Source organism: Aaosphaeria arxii, assembly GCF_010015735.1.
Source record: "Aaosphaeria arxii CBS 175.79 unplaced genomic scaffold BU24scaffold_14, whole genome shotgun sequence".
In the NCBI taxonomy this organism is placed as follows: domain Eukaryota; kingdom Fungi; phylum Ascomycota; class Dothideomycetes; order Pleosporales; genus Aaosphaeria; species Aaosphaeria arxii.
The window spans coordinates 31,772-48,441 of record NW_022983487.1 but is presented as its reverse complement, the minus strand read 5'-3'; the positions used below and the strand labels follow the sequence as shown (position 1 = coordinate 48,441).

Sequence of the window (16,670 nt, the reverse complement as noted above, 5' to 3'; positions counted from 1 at the left end):
ATTGGCCACTATGACTACCAAAAACCTCAACGACATGCACTTGCATGTTTCATGCGGGAAAAAAGCTCTCCCGACAACAATGGTCGGCGCACTAAGCATCCTGGATTAGGTTCCATCCGACGTTGGTAGTTGGACTCCAGAGACTGGGCGTGGGATGAGCGTGGGGTATCTGAGTAATGCTGGGGCCCATGGTCCTCCACTTGCACGAGAGACGGTGCGAAACTTGAAGTAAGAAGATGCACTTTTCACTAGTCCACGATCCACTTACTACCGCAGAGCCGCTTCGTACTCACCGCCAGCCCCAGCCTAAGTCGTATACTCCAAGTAATCGAATGCTTCTGGATCAAAGCTAGAAGGTCACAATACTCTTCGTGATATTGCTATTACTCGTACCTCGTATGTATGCGATGATATCTAAGGCCGCAAAGGTCACAATAGAGTTTGTCAACGATTGCTAGTTGCAGCGAAATGATCGTCGCTCTCGCCACGAAAGTGTTGGAGTCGAAATATGGTTGGCTGTGAGCAACCTGATTGGCCTAGCCAGAGCGTGCTAGCACCAGATTAGGCTGGGGATGTGATTGAGAGATGAAAATTTCAACACATCCACTCGTGCCACTCCAAGTCCAACCCCAAGGGGTCCCCTCGGACTCTCTCCGTCGAATTCTTAAGTTCCGAGGAATTCCCACGGGGTCGATGCAATTTTGGGGTAAGCCGCCAGCAAGACACACGGCATAGGCCGTGCGGCTCTTCAGACCCATGAATGGGGGTTACAGACGCCGATACTGACCGCAACGATGCCCAAATTAGTCCAACAGCCGATTAGATGTGCCGCTTTCGCAGTTGTGTTGTTCAACTGCTTGTTCTAACTCCTAAGCCATCATCACCAGGAAATAGTAATCGTTCTGCGCAACAGGGGAGTAGCCAAGTGCAAAATGCGAAGGACAAAGTCGTTATTCCCCGCAGTGATCGACACGTGACATGGCCGACGTCCCGTATCAAGCATAAAATCCGGCCTTGGCTGTCATCATCCCAAAGTCTTGCTCAACGCCATGCAGCCCTCCCTCTAGGGTCGCCTCAACACTGACGTACCCACATCGTGCGTGACGGATGTGGGAGCCGGTATGGAGAGCCACCGAAGATCACACCGAGTAACTGGCGTAGCGCGACCATGTTGCAATACTCCAGATCCTGGCAAACTGGGGTTGCAACGCAGATGAATTAAATGATATATGTTCACCACCCTCCCCCATACTTTTTGTTTACCCCGAACATTTCGTCTGTCCTTTGCATTTCTTCAAGATGGCGGACAATATTTCCCATCGCGATCCTTCTATCGACAAGGGCCAGGAAATTTCCGAGTTTGCAAAGGGGGATAATCATGTCTCTCGCATGGATCCTGAACGTCGCAAGAAGGTTGAAAAATCCCTCAAGCGCAAACTGGACGCAAGATGTTCGTTGTTCGTCGTTATATACATTCTCAACTATCTCGATCGAAACAACATCGCTGCTGCCCGCCTCGGAGGTCTCGAGGAAGACTTGGGAATTAACAAGACGCAGTATGCGACATGTTTGAGTATCCGTAAGTCTCTACCCGATCAACTTGTAACAGCGTAATAGAATGAAGCTAACATACCATAGTCTATGTGTAAGTCAACTACCTCGATCGCAATTCCATTTTAGCTCTTTGCCATGCTCATGCATGACCCCTCATGCAAGAGACATATTCCTATAAGAAGCAATGCTGATTGAGTCTAGTGGTTACATTCTGATGCAGATCCCGAGTAACATGGTTATCAATCGGATATCCAGGCCCAGCCTTTATATCTCCGTCGCGATGCTGCTCTGGGGTGCAATCTCCACGCTTTCCGGAAACGTCCACAACTTCGGTGGCATGGTCGCAATCCGATTCTGCATTGGATTTGTCGAGGCTGCTTTCCTACCTGGTGCCTTGTTGATCCTGTCCAAATGGTACACCCGACGGGAACTTACCACTAGGAACGCCATCCTGTTCTGTGGTAATCTTATCTCTAACGCTTTCTCCTCGCTCGTAGGCGCTGGTGTTCTCTCCAATATGGAGGGCACTCTCGGACACCGCGCTTGGCGATGGCTTTACTGGATTGAGGGCGCCGCTACTATGTTCATTGCTATTTTGGCCGCATTTGTCCTTCCTGATCTTCCCCATAACACTCGCGGATTTACTGAAGAAGAGCGCCAGGTCGCTGTTCTCAGAATGACTGAGGATGTTGGAGAAGCTGACGAGGACTCTGCCGAACAATCCCCATACGCTGGCTTGATTATGGCAGTCAAGGACGTGAAGATTTACATCATGATGATCACCTTCACCGCATACGTTGTTGGACTGTCTTTCAACGCTTTCTTTCCAACCCTCACTGGCACCCTGGGTTTTGCGCACATTCCCACTCTCCTCATGTCCGCTCCCCCGTGGGCTTTCAGCTGTTTGGTTTCTCTCATCAACGCCTGGCATGCTGATCGAACTGAGGAGCGTTTCTGGCACATCGTTGGCCCAATTCTATTCGGTCTTGTCGGGTTCATCATCAGCATGTCAACTGAGATTGTTGCGGCGCGCTATGTTGCTCTCTTCCTGCAAGCATCTGCCTACGCTGGCTTCATTGTCTTCTACTCTTGGATCTCCAGCTCCTTCCCCCGCCCTCCTGCTAAGCGTGCTGTCGCAATTGCCATGATCAACGCTTTCTCCCAGCTTGGAAACATTGCTGGATCATACGTCTGGAATCTTCCCGAGAACGGTTACCGCAAGAGCTACGGTATTGTTACCGCCATGTTTGGAGTTACGATTGCAGGATGCTACATCTTCAAGAGGTTCCTCATGAACCTCAACAAGAAGATTGACGCTGGCGAGAGTGCTTGGGATGTTCATGGCGACGTCGCTGAGCAGACCGCCAGGACCGAGGGTGTTACCATCGAAGAGGGCACAAAGCTCCAACGAGGATTCAGGTATTTGGTTTAAGCGAAGGCGCGAAACATTTGACGGCGGAGGAAATAACGAACATGACACTTTTATTTCCTTTGCAAGCGGTTCTTGTAAATACTTTAAGCTTTTCATCGGCATACAGCCACTGGTCTTGGATTCTTGTTCGCATTTCTTGGCTGCAGGCAGTGCAAACTTAGCTTGCTTGTTACCCAAGACGAAGTGGCATGGTCGAAGACTTTGCGTCTTCCATTGAATTCGGCCCTTTTCAGTACATGCATAATTTGAATCCTTACCACACGACTAAGAAATCATAAACTGGGTCAATATGCGGTATATATGACAAGAAATCATATGAATAAGACTGAATCATTTGCGCAAACTTGCTCTCTCATCAATGTCATGCATCTTTCTCTAGATTGACACAATTCACAGTCGCGAAGCAGCGCATTTCGGAACCTCCGACCCTTCAGTGTACAGCACGCTCTTGTTATCTTCCTGTGTCGAAGCCGCAATATCCAGACCCGGATTACCCAGGAAGAAATTCACGGGCTTCAGCGCCACCATCATCTTCTCGCTGGGCATGACCGGCCAATCCTCAATCCTTGGGTTATGGGTTGAACCGAACGAGTGCCAGATGACAACATCTTCGTTCCTAACCGAAGGTGCCTTCCCAGATGCGGCCCGGTGTTTGATGGCGGATGCAATGCCCTCCCCACCCATGGATTGCATTGTGTATTTCCCCGAAGGAAAGAACTCGTCTTCCCTGTACTTCGTCACCCACACCGCGTGCTGGCCGTATTCAGAGCGCTTTGCATGGAAAGAGTCCTTGTTCGCTAGCAGCATCTGGCTGTAGAATGGCATAAGTTTGAATCCCACTGGCGTGTTCGTGATCGGATTAATTTTGTCCTCATTCACGAATTTGAATGTTCGATTCTTGGTGAAGTCAAGATCGAACCCACCCTCGTGTGCGACGTACTTGCTCTTCGTTTGGTACCCCACACCGAAGGGATTATGCACGTTGGGGTCTCCGAAGGGCATTGGTTCCGACTCCTCTATAACGACTGAGTTCTTCTGGCCATCTATCGACGGATCGATGCGAAGACAGAAGATGTGCTGGTGGTAAGGTGCAAGTACACCTGGAGCGACTCTCGTCCCATAGGGTATGGTTGCCTTTTCGTCAAAGTCCATAGGAACCGTTGAAAGGATGCCGGTGGCGCGCACCTCATAAGAGATGGAAGCGTCTTGTCCGAAATGGAACGCGAATATGTATTCGTAGTTGCTGACTGTGATTATGGTCTGCAGCACCAGTATTCGAGACCGCGTTACTACAGCATTCCCGGTGCGGAAGTTGGTGTGTTTCCACAGAATCCCGTCATCTTGCTCATGGCAGCAGATGACATTCGGCAACTTCAATGGCTCGCCGGACTTGGTATTATGCCAACCATCGAAATATTTGATGGTACCTGGGGAGTCAAAATTAGTCGATCCAGAAGAACTCTCCGGGTTGAAAGTCTTACCTAGACAATCACAGCCAAGTTTCAAATTGTTCGCATTCAGCCCTGCACCATCATTACCAAGATCGAAGGCTGCCTTTCTCGGGTAGGGCACCCTGGGATCACCATATGGCACAAACATCTCAGCCAGGGAAAGGCGATAGAATAAACTCCGATCATCGTAACGAATATCATGAAGAGTGAGGCCTTCGCGATAGTTGAAACCAACCCTGAATGACCACTTCTCCCATTCGACAAGATTTCCTCGAGTTTTGAAGGACGGCCCATCTGGTTGGATAACCCGATACGGCTTGGTTGTCGTTCTGGGGCTAGGCCTAAGATCCGGATGATATTCGCTTGATGTTGTAGAATGGATCTTCCGTCGATCGAAAGGGCGTGACTCAGTGTGGATTCTCTCGTCAGGTGAGCACGGAAGTTTATAAACTCTAGTGACCTGCAGCTCTTCTGATACTTCTGCGCAGATCTCTATCGGGTATGCATAGTAATTTGCATCTTGATGCTCAACGAGTCGAAGGTAAAACCAACACTAGCTACCAGGTTAGATACGGTCATGGGCATGCATGGTGCTTACATGCCATAGTGATGCGCTTGGACATATCGTTCATTCCATCCGTAGCATATGCCCAGGGTTCAACGATGACTGAGGCACCAGCAGGAAGGTCGAGCTTCTTGATTTCATCCTGTATCTCTTGGTTGGCCATGCAGGCCTTCTCTACGTCATTCATGTAGGAGGAGTCGATGTAGGAATGCTTTCCTTCTAGTAATTGCTGCTTGCTGATAGATCCATGGCCAAGGTCGATATGAAGTTCAAACAGTGCACTTGCACCGGAAGTAGTCTTGGTTACAATTTCGACTCGAGCAATTCTCGCTGGGATGTTGTGAAAAGGCTGCTTAGCATGTTCTAGGTCGAGGAATTTGATCATTTCTTCTTTCGGAGGTTCTTTCAATGTAATGACTCTGAAGTTGATGTCTTGCCCTGCGAACTTTGATCGCACTACTTGAGCGGCCTTGAAGAGGCAGATTAACGATAAGTTCGTGATAGTGTACTTCATTGATAAGCTACCTTTTCGATCTCTTTCGGCACAAGCGGATCAAATGGGTGCGGGCTTGCCGGCATTGTGAAATAGTTGCAGAATGTTGACTGGGTAGAAGAGCTAGTTGATGATATGAACAATTGTCCACTTAGTCGGTGTTCTGAAGACTGGGAGTGAAGGCGTCTTTTGTATCCGAGGTCGACCTGGATTGTATTCCACAACGCTAAAGGAGTGTTGATAACAACGACTAGCCGTCCCGTTTGAATGCACGAATTCCGTGGAAGATTCTGTTTGCCGGAAAAAGGGCAGGGCGAAAGCGAAAAGCAGTGTGAAAACACGGTGTAATGTCGCGTATGCCTGCCTTTGGAGGTGTTGATTGTCGGGCTTACGTCAAGGGCGGGGGACGTACAACCTCCAAAGGTTAAGCGGCTCACGATAGTGTATTGCCGAGCATACCATTAGCTATGGACCATGATTCTTACACTTTAAAGGTAAAGGATAAAAAATTCGGATTAATGATGAACACGCGATCGAGACTGTTCACAGTCTTCGAGTCCGACGACTGAATGAACCTAAAACTAAACAGACGATGCCATTCCGATCAATCGTACGACGCAATGAAATTGACTTGGACTCGCTGTTGTATCGTACATTTTCCACGAAAATGATGGCCATGATTACTAAAGGACTGTTCATTTTAAGTCCTCCATAGTTTGAAATATATCCAAGTTTCAAATGCTGCTACAGTCTTCACTCCAAACTGGCCCTGTTAATGCTTGACGACTTTGAAAGCAGAAAGATGCAAAACATTGCCTATACGCCGCAAAGAGTTGCAGTACGCTCCAATTCCTTTTTCTGAAAGCAAGGCATAATGAGAGGCTGATTTTCTGGGATAAATTCAACAAGCTGAAAGCTCTCGGATCTAATGTGAAGGTGTGACTGGAACGGTGTCGTCCGGGTTGCTTCCTGAATTTCTCCAGGACCACAAGATATGAGTGTCATTTGGTCAAGTTAGTCTACTCACGCTGAACCAACAATTCAATCTTAGGCTCATTGAAGGCGGAGTAAGTCTAGCGCCCAGTAGTAGAAGAGACATCCTTGAGGAGAATTAGTCGTGTCATCTGTCATCGGATGATCGCTCGAAGCCAGCACGCCCGAGCATACATCACGATTGTATATTCCATCCGATTCAGTTGGTTGTCTCGAATTGGCTGCGACAATGCTGTGATGGGCGACGCACAACGCCCAATTACAGCACGATGCAGTGCTTCTGTGAGGGCTCTCGTTTTCTCTCTTGGACATCCATAAGACTTTGCAAATATTCTGCCTTGCTAGACCCAAACACTTCTGTCAGAATGGACTGAACAGTGATATCGGGATAATCGTGATATAAAACACAGGGCCTACGCGCGCCAGGCTGGACAAACAATATGCAGGCGTGATACCATGTATCGTCAAAGGGTTTAACATTTCCAGGTTCATCGACATACATCAGCCAACACAGGAACAACACCCAAGCTGTAGGTCTATCCTCAATGAAGTCCATAGTCTGATTCGGATCTGCTCCGTGCTCAAGCAATACCTGGACCATTTCAACATCAAGGAACTTGATTTCATCTCCTATGAAACCTCTACTAGGTGGGAAAGGATGAACCGCATAGTGCAGTAGAGGTCTCCTGCACTTGTTCATATTACTTGGATCCTCTTCTAACTTAGATCGCACGTAAAAGACCAAGTGCGACTCAACTGCGAGAGCAAGGAAATTGTAGTTCCCATCTTTAGGCCAGGTATCATTGGTCGAACTCAATCGATAATAACTTGTCCAGTGAAATTCAAAATGACGTGCATGATATGTATTGACCCGGTCGGCCTCGTCTAGCACTGCCACCAGGATTCTGATGGCAGTACTGCTTGTATTCTTCGCAGCCTCCTGTGCATAATTTAGAAGCCTCAATGTCAGTGACATGGCATGATTCATGGAATTTGTATCGCCATGGGAAACTCTGTGAAAAGACTTCAGCATTGCCAACGAGATCTTGCAGAGTGACAGTGCTGGACTGAAATCATGCTTCGAATTTGCTTTCAGCTCCTCATAGTGGTCTTGTAGGAACTCTAGGACCGTTCGATGCAGGAAGTTCACTGAGTGACTCAAGAACAATGGATGAGGCTTGCTGTCAACAACCAGAAGATCGCTGCACCTGTTCTGTATGCGAGTGGACCAGGCCTGATACTTGGCTTGTATTTCACCTTCGTTGATAGGCTCAATAGGGGCATTTAGGGCGTAATTAGGATCCAATGACTCTTTTTCTAGAAGGAAGAATGCGTACAGAGGTAACGGATCACGCTGATGGGTGGTTATCAGGAAGATATGAGACATCTCTTGTATGTAAGGCGGCCGAACGCGCTGAAGCATTCGTTTGAAGTACGCGTCCAAGTTGGAAGGAAATCGATGTACTATCTCAACAAGTTTCTGTGTCTCCTCATACCCGTTGATGGCCATCTTCAATTCGTTTGTGACTAGAAAGACCCATAGCCACACTCCCTGGGCGAGGTCGGCAATTGTGCTTATTATCTTGCCGCATTCTGGGTCTGAACGTTCCATATCTTGGAATCGGTCCGTATCGTAGAGCATGCTTTGAGCATGTCGAGTCATGTCTGCCTTGGTGAAGATGGCAATATCGAAGTTTCGTGATTGATTCTGGAAGAATTTGTCGAATATAGTCCTGGGCCGCGTGGAGGCACAGATCTTGATGTTCCTCGATATGGACAGAAACTTCAACACTTCTACTAGTTCTTCTTCAGGTCCGCTATATTCGTCCAGACCATCGATAAAGAAACAGAACTTGACTGGAATTTTGGTCTGAACTCCAACAAGTTCAAAAGTGGCTTTCAACTCTTGCATCGACCAATCCTCATGATCGAGACGATCGGGGCAAACATCGTGAGTCAATTGGGGCGCTGTCTTGAGGATCTGATAAAGCAGTGATTGTAAGAGCCCAGCGTGACTCCTCTGCAATTCAAAGCCTTGGTTCCAAAAGTAAAACTCGGCTATGCAAAGTCTTGCAGGCTTGGACCATTCCTTTAAATACGTCTTGGTACAGGCATTGCTGGCGATAAATTTGAGTAGCGTAGATTTGCCGCTGCCAGCCTACAAATGCTTTAGTATTATGTATACTGGTGATGTGTCCATATCTCTTACCCTGCCTTTGATACAATAGAAATTATCTCCTTCCGTGTCGCTTTCTAACCAGTCCCGAAATGTCGTTTCTGTAAACACCCATTCGTTTGACGCTTGATCTGCAACCGGAATTTCTTCCCACCGACGCCGTAACTCCTGACGATAAAGACTGCGAATGACATTGAGTTCTTTGGTTCGGCCACTAATCTCTTCCTGCAGCAGATCGAGCTTTTGCTTGATATTTGTGAGCTGTGCGGCATGGGAATCTTCTTCCCTCTTTTGGCTTCGTTCGATTGCATCAATGATTTCGCGTTGAATCAAATCCATCTTAGCCTCATGAGCAATTCCGGAGCAATTTTGCATTTGTTTGATGTCATTGAGTCTGGCCACAACCGTCGAATTATTTTCTCTACAACACAACAGTCAGCTAGCGGTATATTCATTGGCTTATTGTCCTATCATCCGACGGTGTTGGCATGTCTATAGGTCTGGAAGATTTTCTACCTTTGCATGATATGACCAATGTTGCTCTTTATTCTCTCATCCAGTTGGATCAGACGGTTTCGAAGGGAGTCGATATCATTCTGTCTCCAGAGATTCTGAGAAGCTATACGAAAGGCTTCTATGGTTCTCCATCGGTCTGGCCGCACCCTCAGTGACTCGATAGCTCTTTGCAGGTCTGTGACAAGCGCACTGCACTTTCCAGCCATCTCGATGATGTTGCGCTCCTGTGGACAGAGCTTACGACCTGAGTGCTCCAACTGCTTTGCCTGCTCACAATGCAGTTTGACATCTTCGATAATGTTTTTGAGCTCCTGAATTTCCGCGGTTGTGTCCTCTAAACTTTGGCGTATTTTTCGACTTCCAGAGACAACCTTGAAGCTGAAGTCTATGAAAGATATGAGGTTGCTCGTAAGACCCAGGATGGCCAAGGCTTCTGCCATGACAATTCGACCGTTGCAGTTGGTATCGTATCGATATACATACAGATGGAAAATGAAGGGGCTCAACCTTGGTGAGCCTCACGGTTCGAGCTCAGTAGCGAGGCATACCGCGGATTCTTTAGAGCATTTGGAAGGCTATGTAATCACGGTGTCAGCCTCTCTATAGGACAAAAGGAGGACCAGCGTTCGTAGGCCCTTCTTGAGAATATGAAATAGGCAAAGTTATGGCTTTGGGGCGTTTCATGGCGGCTAGCCGGGCGAAATGATTAGTCGGGCTGACAGAACATCGGCGCTCTCGGCCAATACGAATGCTCCAAGGCTGCAAGCTGCAAGCACTCAGCATCAGTACTACTGCCTCCCCTCATATATTGTGTTCATGTGTCCCCTCGGTCACCGTTTCAGTCAAGGCTGTCAGTTACCATCTCCGAAAAACTCAGGGTATCAGGTTACCTTCTGTCACCAACTACTGCGTACATCCAAAGTTTCGATGGTCCGCTGACTCGTCGTGCTCAAGTCGGAAAGCACAACGCATGCTACCACTGCCTTGTACCTGGATATCCTGGGGAACTGAAGAAACTACAGTGTCAGCAGCGACTTAGTGTTCATTTAAGCTCACCCTCAAAGTATTCACACACTTCCTCGTGAGGGCAACAAGGCTACTACCTTCATTTACCGCCGCAAAAGTATTCATGGATGAACACAGCATACCCGGATGGAAAAGTCCCCTCATAACATCAGATCATGTGGAAAACATCCAAGAAAGCCAGTTAGACGGTGAGACCATAGATGGCCAGACTCCCTCAAGGCAGCACGACAACGGATGCAACCGAACACCATTCCAGTTTCTTCGCAAGTTCGGAATCTTGCATCTCTCTTTTCTCCTGGTGGCACTCGGGGCAGGAATCGCAATAGGATCTACGATCGGTCGACGGCGCGTTCCTTTAGGACTGTACCTACTCTTCGCTGCAACAGCTACCCTTTGGGTCGTTCTCTCTAGTTACGCAACCTTCGCTGATGCGCGTCGCACATCAAGCCTTCCGCCCGAACGAACGGCTCTCTTGGGGCGCTTCAGAGGTCGCACATTTTTTGGACGGTTCAACACATTGTTCTGTCACTTGTTGATCATCGCGACTTTGATTGGAGCAGGTATCCCTCTGTGCATATCTGTACAGCACAACAAGTTGCCACTTGGGCTGCTGGTCGTTGAAACGTTCGGGATGATCGTCTGGGCGATATTCTCACGGCTGAATCAGGACCGCGAGGCTTCACAGGTGTAGCAATGCCTAGGCTGCCTCGAATCATAGAAGACGCAAAATCGATAGTTTGTCCAACAGTGAGCGCGACTTGTTTCGTCCCAACCAACCAGTCTGATAGAACTCATGATGAAGATTCAACGGGAAAAGGGTTCTAATTGTCCCAGTAACGAGACCGAACCAGCAAGGCACCGCTCAAGGCCAAGACACAAAGAAAACCGCATGACGCTTATCATCCGCGACATCGTTACTCCCGCTCTCTTATTCGCGAATTAAATCTCCCGATCGTTGGTACTTGGAGCACATCCTATGCTCTACAACGATGCTTGTCTTTTGGCCGGCCGGCCGCTGGGGAACGATTTGACGGAAGAATAACGGTGAAGAGGATTGTGGACACAGAAGTTGATAGGTGTGCCGAAGCACAACATTGAACATACGTGGGGACATTGTATGCCTACGGGAGCCATTAATGCATTAGTTATAGGTGTTTTGATGGGTTAGGATTCCTTGCTAGACAGTGACACTGTGAAGAGGGAGCCAAGTCCGAGAGCAGTTGAATCTATAATGCGTACCAGAGATCCTTCAGGGAAAATGTGTGATAGATCAGTGGGAGTTTTGCAGCTGAGGTTGTCAGAGGGATCGGTCACTCATTCTGCACGCGAAGAAGTAGATGTGTAAATGAATAGTATTGAAGTATTGAGAACAAAATGCAATATGGTATCGAGCAGAGGTAACGCCGTCGCTATAGAATATTCCCTAAAAAAAGAAGCAGATACTGCAGGTGAATTAGGAGTAATATGATGGGAGTTTAAGCAGCGCCCAGCGCTACCAGCCTGCTCTTCACATCTACTGGTCTCAGGCTCGAATTAATGATGACGCTTGAAATGGCCCCCATGCGTAGCACGCTGACGTAGCCTGGGGTGACCTCGTTCGCAAGTACTTCTACGCACTTCAAAACTTCATCTTTCGAGAGCGGTGTACGAATGGAACTTTGGATGGATTGTAGAAGTGCAGCCATGGAGAATGAAACTCTTCCACCCGGGCCCTTGGACGCGGCGAGAAGAGACAAGACACCCAGGACCTCCTCTGAGCGTTGCAAGGCAGCGCGACGTTGAAGCTCAGCGGGTGAGGGAGGGGTTGGGCCCGCTTTGGCTGCCTCCTGCTTTGCGAGGATGCGATCGAGGAGGTTTGATTTCCGGACAGATGCGAATTCGGTGATTTTGGGCTGGGCTGACTGTGTGTTCAGGATAGCTGGCTCATTCTCTTTCCCTGTTGATTCGCGGGACTTCTTTTGGCTACGTCCGTGTTGTTGAATGTCTTGAAATTCCCTCAATCGCTTGCGCCCCTTTTCGCGAAGAGGAGCAACGGCTGCTGCTGATGAGCATAGCGTAATTTCGGCTTGAGGAAGATGGGAGAGGAATTTCGAGATCGTGTTCTCGTCGACAAATGATTGGATCATGGTTTGCGTGGTACCGGCTTTCCGGGCTCGTGCTCGTCGCTTGGGCGTGGCAATGGGTCGAGGGCTTAGTTTGACAACGCGAGAGTCACTCCACACCCTCCACAAATGGTCCAAATTTTCCATGAACATCGCCTGAAGAGCATCCTCGTTCAATGCACCCATCGCACCCATTTTATAATCATCGCTGATCTCGAGACAGACCTTGTCTTGTGTGTAGTCTGAAAGGTAGAAGGGATTTCGATTGCCCGCTGGTCCGGCGCCTAGGACACCGACGCAGAGTCTGATGTCGTCGAAAGTGACTTTGCGTTTCTGCCAGATAGCAGAGATAGATGGAGCAAGTTCTCGCAGGTCGGCGGGTGTTGCAGTTCCATTGTGCGCATAGTATAGAGACAGAGCAGTGAGAAAGGAAGAATGTAGAGACAGGAGGTCTACAAGCTCAGCTGGAAGGGTAGCTGCAGCTGGGGCCATTGTAGCCGGTAGAATGGTAATATGAAGATTGAGGATAGAACTTGTAATCAATGTAAACTGAAATACCGGAGCTGAGAATGGAAGATAAAGTTGGTACCGCGGGTGCGATGTGAAAGAGATGATTGTTTATTAGAGGTCGAGGGGTTGGCAAAACAGAGAATCGCGCTAGGCTTGACCTGGGTGAACAATTGGCTTGGCGCGTTGTGGCGCGTTCTGACGCGTCCACCAATCATGCACGCGCAACTAGCCTTCACCATGCATTTGTGAGGAACGAATGATGTGGGGCTTTTGCATGTTCCTTAGGCGACTTGATACGCCGTCCATTCGTTCTCGGCCGATGGTGAAAGACTTTCAATTTACTCGAGGCATTCTCTTAGTTTTCCATATCGACAGATTCTCAGTGAACACACGAACACGTTCCCGATCTCCAATCCTTCATTTGGGTGGCGGTTGGTTTGTGATCGCCCTTACGAAGTAGAGATTGAACATTCTGTAAGAGTTATGTACATGTTAAGGCGCCAAAGGCCGAAATATAAACTTGAAGGTGTTGATTGATCAAACGCAATAGTTTCCAATCGCGTAATTAGAGAAAGTAACTGCATTAAGATGAGCAGACCAAAGACCCGCATACTCCTGTCCGTGGTAACAATGCATAGTCGTGAATCAAAATATGGCCGACTGATCAAGAGCCTCCATAAACTCCCATCATCTTTCGTGGAATATGGCAATACACTTCCTTACTTTCCTCCAAACCAGCTGCCAACCCAGCTCTTTGACTTCTCTGCACCCTCAGAGACAGTCTTGTCGAATTTGTCTACAGCCTGGTTGATCTCCTTGCCAGCTTCTTGCCGTGTCTCCTCAAACTTCTTTGCGGCGTCCTGGCGGTAACTCTCGAACTTTTGGCCAGCCTTGTCAGCCTCGGCCTTGGCTTGGTTGCTCTACAGGGTATCGTCAGTGGTCATCCATATGATAGATGCGTAATAGCCGATAGAAAGGACTAGCGCATTGCTTTAAATGCAAGGGAGAACACGTACGAGTTCTTGTGCCTTGGAACGAATTGCCTCATACCCCTCTTCTCCAGCCTTCTTAGCCTCTTTCTCGCGGCCAGGTAGCTCTCCCCGTACCCTTGCGGAGGCAGCAGCAGCGTCGTCTTGAAGATGTCAGTCACGCGATCGCAATCATGAAGGGAGAGCGGGGTTGGAACATACGTTCAAACTTCTTCTCAGCAAGCTTTGGGTCACCACCAGCATTATAGAGGTAGTAACCTGCTCCCGCAGCAGCGGCGATACCACCGATCTTGACGAATCTTCCGGCCATAGTTGTTGATGAGGCGATGTCTCACTTTTGAGAAGTGGTTATGGGGTTGCAAGATTGAATTAGGATGTAGAGATGCGGGATGTAGTGGTAGCGCGAAGAGAGGTACTTGTACTTTGTGTGGTGGGATGATTGTGCGGTCGTGCGGATGCTGAGGGGAAATGCAAATGCTTGTTTTGTATGGTAGTTGCCGGTAGTGGAAGTGGGTAGTCACGTAGTAATGTACAATGATGACGTCGTTGCTAAAAGACCAGAAGAAGAAGAAGCTTGAGCACAGACCAGCCAGGGCAACAGAACCATTCCATTCACCACCCAACTTCGTCGTGAACCGGGATCGTCAATGGGGAACATCGGAATCGCTGCATGATGCGATCGAATTCTTCCTTCGATTTCCATTTCTCTATTACGAGTTTCTTATTTGTTCTATAGGTACCCACGTCGCGCGAACGATGTTTAGCCCTGGTGTCACGCCTCTGACGTAGTGTAATTCAGCCTAGGCTCTTTCCCCTTTACCAACTTCGTCTCCATTCGATGTTTCTCTTTTTCTCACTCCACATAGCGTAACTACTATTACCTGAGTTAACCAGATGATATTACGATAGCGATCGGCTTGAAGCCTGAAGCAACGACTCGCTTCTACCTGAATATACTCCTTTTCCCCACTTGAACATCATTATGGGGGACCAACACATCAGCCTCGTCGACCACACCGATGACGAGTCCGCATCTGCGCAGACAGAACAAACAACACCAGCAGCACAGCCAGAGTCACACATTGATATCCTCTACGAGAATCAGCGCGGCTGGTTCGTCTTCGGCATACCTCTCTTCTCCGCAAACGCGCTCTGGAACCTTCGCGTCGACCATGCAGCATGGGTTGATGCGAAATTCAAGCCCTCGGCAGTAAATATTACGAACGCACAAGTACCGGACCCCAGTTGGGTATGGGAGTGGAAGAGCTGGTATGTGGACATGAGCCACGACGTCGACGAGGAGGGTTGGCAATACAGTCTTTGGTTTAGAGGAGCTGCGTGGCACGGCAACCATCCGTGGTTCCATAGCTTCGTCAGGCGGAGACGCTGGTTAAGGAAACGTGCCAAACAGAGGCTGCCTCCCAAGACCAAGGACAATAGGGAGAGACTATTTGGCGAAACCTTCAGTATTGGAACAACGCTAGTCAGAGCAAATACCATAGGAACGATGAGTGGACAAGGCAGCCAAGAACAGTCATTCGAGGAAGAGGTTCGGAACGTGCCAGCATTGATGCGGGCATTGAAAAACTCCGCCATTGATCGCGAAAAGATCATAGCCATCCAGAAGTTCATCGATGAGGCTGACGAGGAGTTACATTATTTGGCTGAACAAGTAAGCTGGTCATTTGGACAAAAGCACCCACATTTGGTTCATTCGCGCTAATTATCCAATAGATCCCGTCGATTATGTCGATGCTCATATTTCAGAACTCGCGCCGCCAACTATTATCTACCCTTATGACTACCTTTGATGAAGCACAACGACACCGCGAAGAACACAAACGTAGCGGGAAACCAGAAAACGACGCGGAACAACGAAGAATTGATAACTTGCTCAAGGCTGTGGAAGCTGCCGATGCGGAATGCAAAAAGCTCGAATACTGGAGCGACATTCGAAAGCTTGCAGAAAGCGGCGATGCTGGCAATGCGACAGACCCCCAGAGCGGATGGGATGCGAATTGGCAAGGCTTGGACGGCAGTGGGGCTCCTCACCCATGATGCAGAGTTGTAGCATGATACCTACGTATTCATTGCCCTTTGCGTTACAGGAATTAGACCAAGCATAGGCAGAAACTCAATATGTATTGGAGACAACAATAGATTTGGTGAACAAGGTCGGAGGCACATCGTACCAAAAGCTGGGAATGTGGAGATACTTGGCTATTGCACTCCTTGCGACATTGATGTTCCACGCATACACATATCATTAGAAAGTACTTAATTATTGCTTGTAATAGCCTAATCGGGTTGCATTCTGGGCATTCTTGGACGAATCCCAAGATCTCACCGCTGCTCGTCAATCTGTTTGGCACGAACCCGGATCGGGCCATGAACATCTTCTAGTGTCATTGTTTCATCTGACAAGATCTCCCCCTTCTGAAGGACTTCAACTGCTCCGTCATTCCGCATCTCCCAAATCAATTGACGTATATTGTGCATGGTATCTCTCCAGGTTCGGGCTCCGAGAGCATCCAATTCCTGCTGTGTGAATGCTCGGGCGACTTCGGAGGGGCAGATGGTTTTCGGATACTGGCGCTTCTCCAGGAGGACTGCCAATTGATTATGCACAATCTTGGTTTGTTCTTCATCGAGCGTGACCATTTCCATCATTTGCAGGGGAGAATTCTGAAGGTCACAATTCCAATTATAAAGAAACAGGAGGAAACGATGGTTGTTCGGGACTTGTTCGGGAGGAATCTTGGGCGTGATTTGTGTTCATCCGTGAGTCCCGCCCCGTCTCACTGTTCCCTTTTCCCCCAAGTAGGAGACTGTAGTAGGCTGTAGTAGACTGTAGTGCCCTCCA

At 48.5% G+C, this 16,670-nt stretch overlaps 9 protein-coding genes across 9 annotated transcripts; 3 read left to right on the top strand and 6 right to left on the bottom strand.

The window, feature by feature from the left end:
* Positions 1–1,382: 1,382 nt before the first annotated feature.
* Positions 1,383–3,181, top strand: BU24DRAFT_82726 (tartrate transporter). Its single transcript, XM_033534684.1, has 2 exons — positions 1,383–1,579; positions 1,639–3,181. The coding sequence occupies exon 2, from the start codon at positions 1,739–1,741 to the stop codon at positions 2,984–2,986; it is 1,248 nt and encodes a 415-aa protein (XP_033377494.1). The 5' UTR covers positions 1,383–1,579; positions 1,639–1,738; the 3' UTR covers positions 2,987–3,181.
* An 85-nt stretch (positions 3,182–3,266) lies between these two features.
* Positions 3,267–5,860, bottom strand: BU24DRAFT_428676 (uncharacterized protein). Its single transcript, XM_033529541.1, has 4 exons — positions 5,528–5,860; positions 5,040–5,471; positions 4,468–4,990; positions 3,267–4,413 (listed from the first exon to the last, which is right to left on the bottom strand). Exons 1-4 carry the CDS (start codon positions 5,579–5,581, stop codon positions 3,377–3,379), a joined length of 2,046 nt encoding a protein of 681 aa, XP_033377493.1. The 5' UTR covers positions 5,582–5,860; the 3' UTR covers positions 3,267–3,376.
* An 887-nt stretch (positions 5,861–6,747) lies between these two features.
* On the bottom strand, positions 6,748–9,003 carry BU24DRAFT_468146 (uncharacterized protein; the record flags this gene model as incomplete). The annotated part of the gene is made up of 2 exons (XM_033532496.1): positions 6,748–8,646; positions 8,698–9,003. 2 exons carry the CDS (start codon positions 9,001–9,003, stop codon positions 6,748–6,750), a joined length of 2,205 nt encoding a protein of 734 aa, XP_033377492.1.
* On the bottom strand, positions 8,992–10,010 carry BU24DRAFT_428674 (uncharacterized protein). Its single transcript, XM_033529540.1, has one exon. The coding sequence runs from the start codon at positions 9,618–9,620 to the stop codon at positions 9,177–9,179; it is 444 nt and encodes a 147-aa protein (XP_033377491.1). The 5' UTR covers positions 9,621–10,010; the 3' UTR covers positions 8,992–9,176.
* Positions 10,011–10,214: 204 nt separating this feature from the next.
* Positions 10,215–11,289, top strand: BU24DRAFT_82445 (uncharacterized protein). Its single transcript, XM_033534681.1, has one exon. The coding sequence runs from the start codon at positions 10,310–10,312 to the stop codon at positions 10,895–10,897; it is 588 nt and encodes a 195-aa protein (XP_033377490.1). The 5' UTR covers positions 10,215–10,309; the 3' UTR covers positions 10,898–11,289.
* A 149-nt stretch (positions 11,290–11,438) lies between these two features.
* On the bottom strand, positions 11,439–12,909 carry BU24DRAFT_428672 (uncharacterized protein). The gene has a single exon (XM_033529539.1). It carries the CDS (start codon positions 12,798–12,800, stop codon positions 11,682–11,684), a length of 1,119 nt encoding a protein of 372 aa, XP_033377489.1. The 5' UTR covers positions 12,801–12,909; the 3' UTR covers positions 11,439–11,681.
* Positions 12,910–13,069: 160 nt separating this feature from the next.
* On the bottom strand, positions 13,070–14,488 carry BU24DRAFT_428671 (uncharacterized protein). Its single transcript, XM_033529538.1, has 3 exons — positions 14,009–14,488; positions 13,835–13,950; positions 13,070–13,738 (listed from the first exon to the last, which is right to left on the bottom strand). Exons 1-3 carry the CDS (start codon positions 14,115–14,117, stop codon positions 13,538–13,540), a joined length of 426 nt encoding a protein of 141 aa, XP_033377488.1. The 5' UTR covers positions 14,118–14,488; the 3' UTR covers positions 13,070–13,537.
* Positions 14,489–14,688: 200 nt separating this feature from the next.
* Positions 14,689–16,008, top strand: BU24DRAFT_82464 (uncharacterized protein). The gene is made up of 2 exons (XM_033534682.1): positions 14,689–15,479; positions 15,542–16,008. Exons 1-2 carry the CDS (start codon positions 14,790–14,792, stop codon positions 15,863–15,865), a joined length of 1,014 nt encoding a protein of 337 aa, XP_033377487.1. The 5' UTR covers positions 14,689–14,789; the 3' UTR covers positions 15,866–16,008.
* Positions 16,009–16,060: 52 nt separating this feature from the next.
* On the bottom strand, positions 16,061–16,580 carry BU24DRAFT_428670 (uncharacterized protein). Its single transcript, XM_033529537.1, has one exon. It carries the CDS (start codon positions 16,472–16,474, stop codon positions 16,151–16,153), a length of 324 nt encoding a protein of 107 aa, XP_033377486.1. The 5' UTR covers positions 16,475–16,580; the 3' UTR covers positions 16,061–16,150.
* Positions 16,581–16,670: the final 90 nt, after the last annotated feature.

Coding starts and splice junctions, on each gene's coding strand:
- BU24DRAFT_82726 (XM_033534684.1), top strand. CDS start 1,739: ATGCTGATTGAGTCTAGTGGTTACATTCTGATGCAGATCCCGAGTAAC.
- BU24DRAFT_428676 (XM_033529541.1), bottom strand. CDS start 5,581: ATGCCGGCAAGCCCGCACCCATTTGATCCGCTTGTGCCGAAAGAGATC. Junction 4,991..5,039: donor TGTCCAAGCGCATCACTATG/GCATGTAAGCAC, acceptor CCTGGTAGCTAG/TGTTGGTTTTACCTTCGACT. Junction 4,414..4,467: donor ACTTGGCTGTGATTGTCTAG/GTAAGACTTTCA, acceptor TTGACTCCCCAG/GTACCATCAAATATTTCGAT.
- BU24DRAFT_428674 (XM_033529540.1), bottom strand. CDS start 9,620: ATGGCAGAAGCCTTGGCCATCCTGGGTCTTACGAGCAACCTCATATCT.
- BU24DRAFT_82445 (XM_033534681.1), top strand. CDS start 10,310: ATGGATGAACACAGCATACCCGGATGGAAAAGTCCCCTCATAACATCA.
- BU24DRAFT_428672 (XM_033529539.1), bottom strand. CDS start 12,800: ATGGCCCCAGCTGCAGCTACCCTTCCAGCTGAGCTTGTAGACCTCCTG.
- BU24DRAFT_428671 (XM_033529538.1), bottom strand. CDS start 14,117: ATGGCCGGAAGATTCGTCAAGATCGGTGGTATCGCCGCTGCTGCGGGA. Junction 13,951..14,008: donor TGCTGAGAAGAAGTTTGAAC/GTATGTTCCAAC, acceptor GACATCTTCAAG/ACGACGCTGCTGCTGCCTCC. Junction 13,739..13,834: donor GTTCCAAGGCACAAGAACTC/GTACGTGTTCTC, acceptor GATACCCTGTAG/AGCAACCAAGCCAAGGCCGA.
- BU24DRAFT_82464 (XM_033534682.1), top strand. CDS start 14,790: ATGGGGGACCAACACATCAGCCTCGTCGACCACACCGATGACGAGTCC. Junction 15,480..15,541: donor TACATTATTTGGCTGAACAA/GTAAGCTGGTCA, acceptor ATTATCCAATAG/ATCCCGTCGATTATGTCGAT.
- BU24DRAFT_428670 (XM_033529537.1), bottom strand. CDS start 16,474: ATGGAAATGGTCACGCTCGATGAAGAACAAACCAAGATTGTGCATAAT.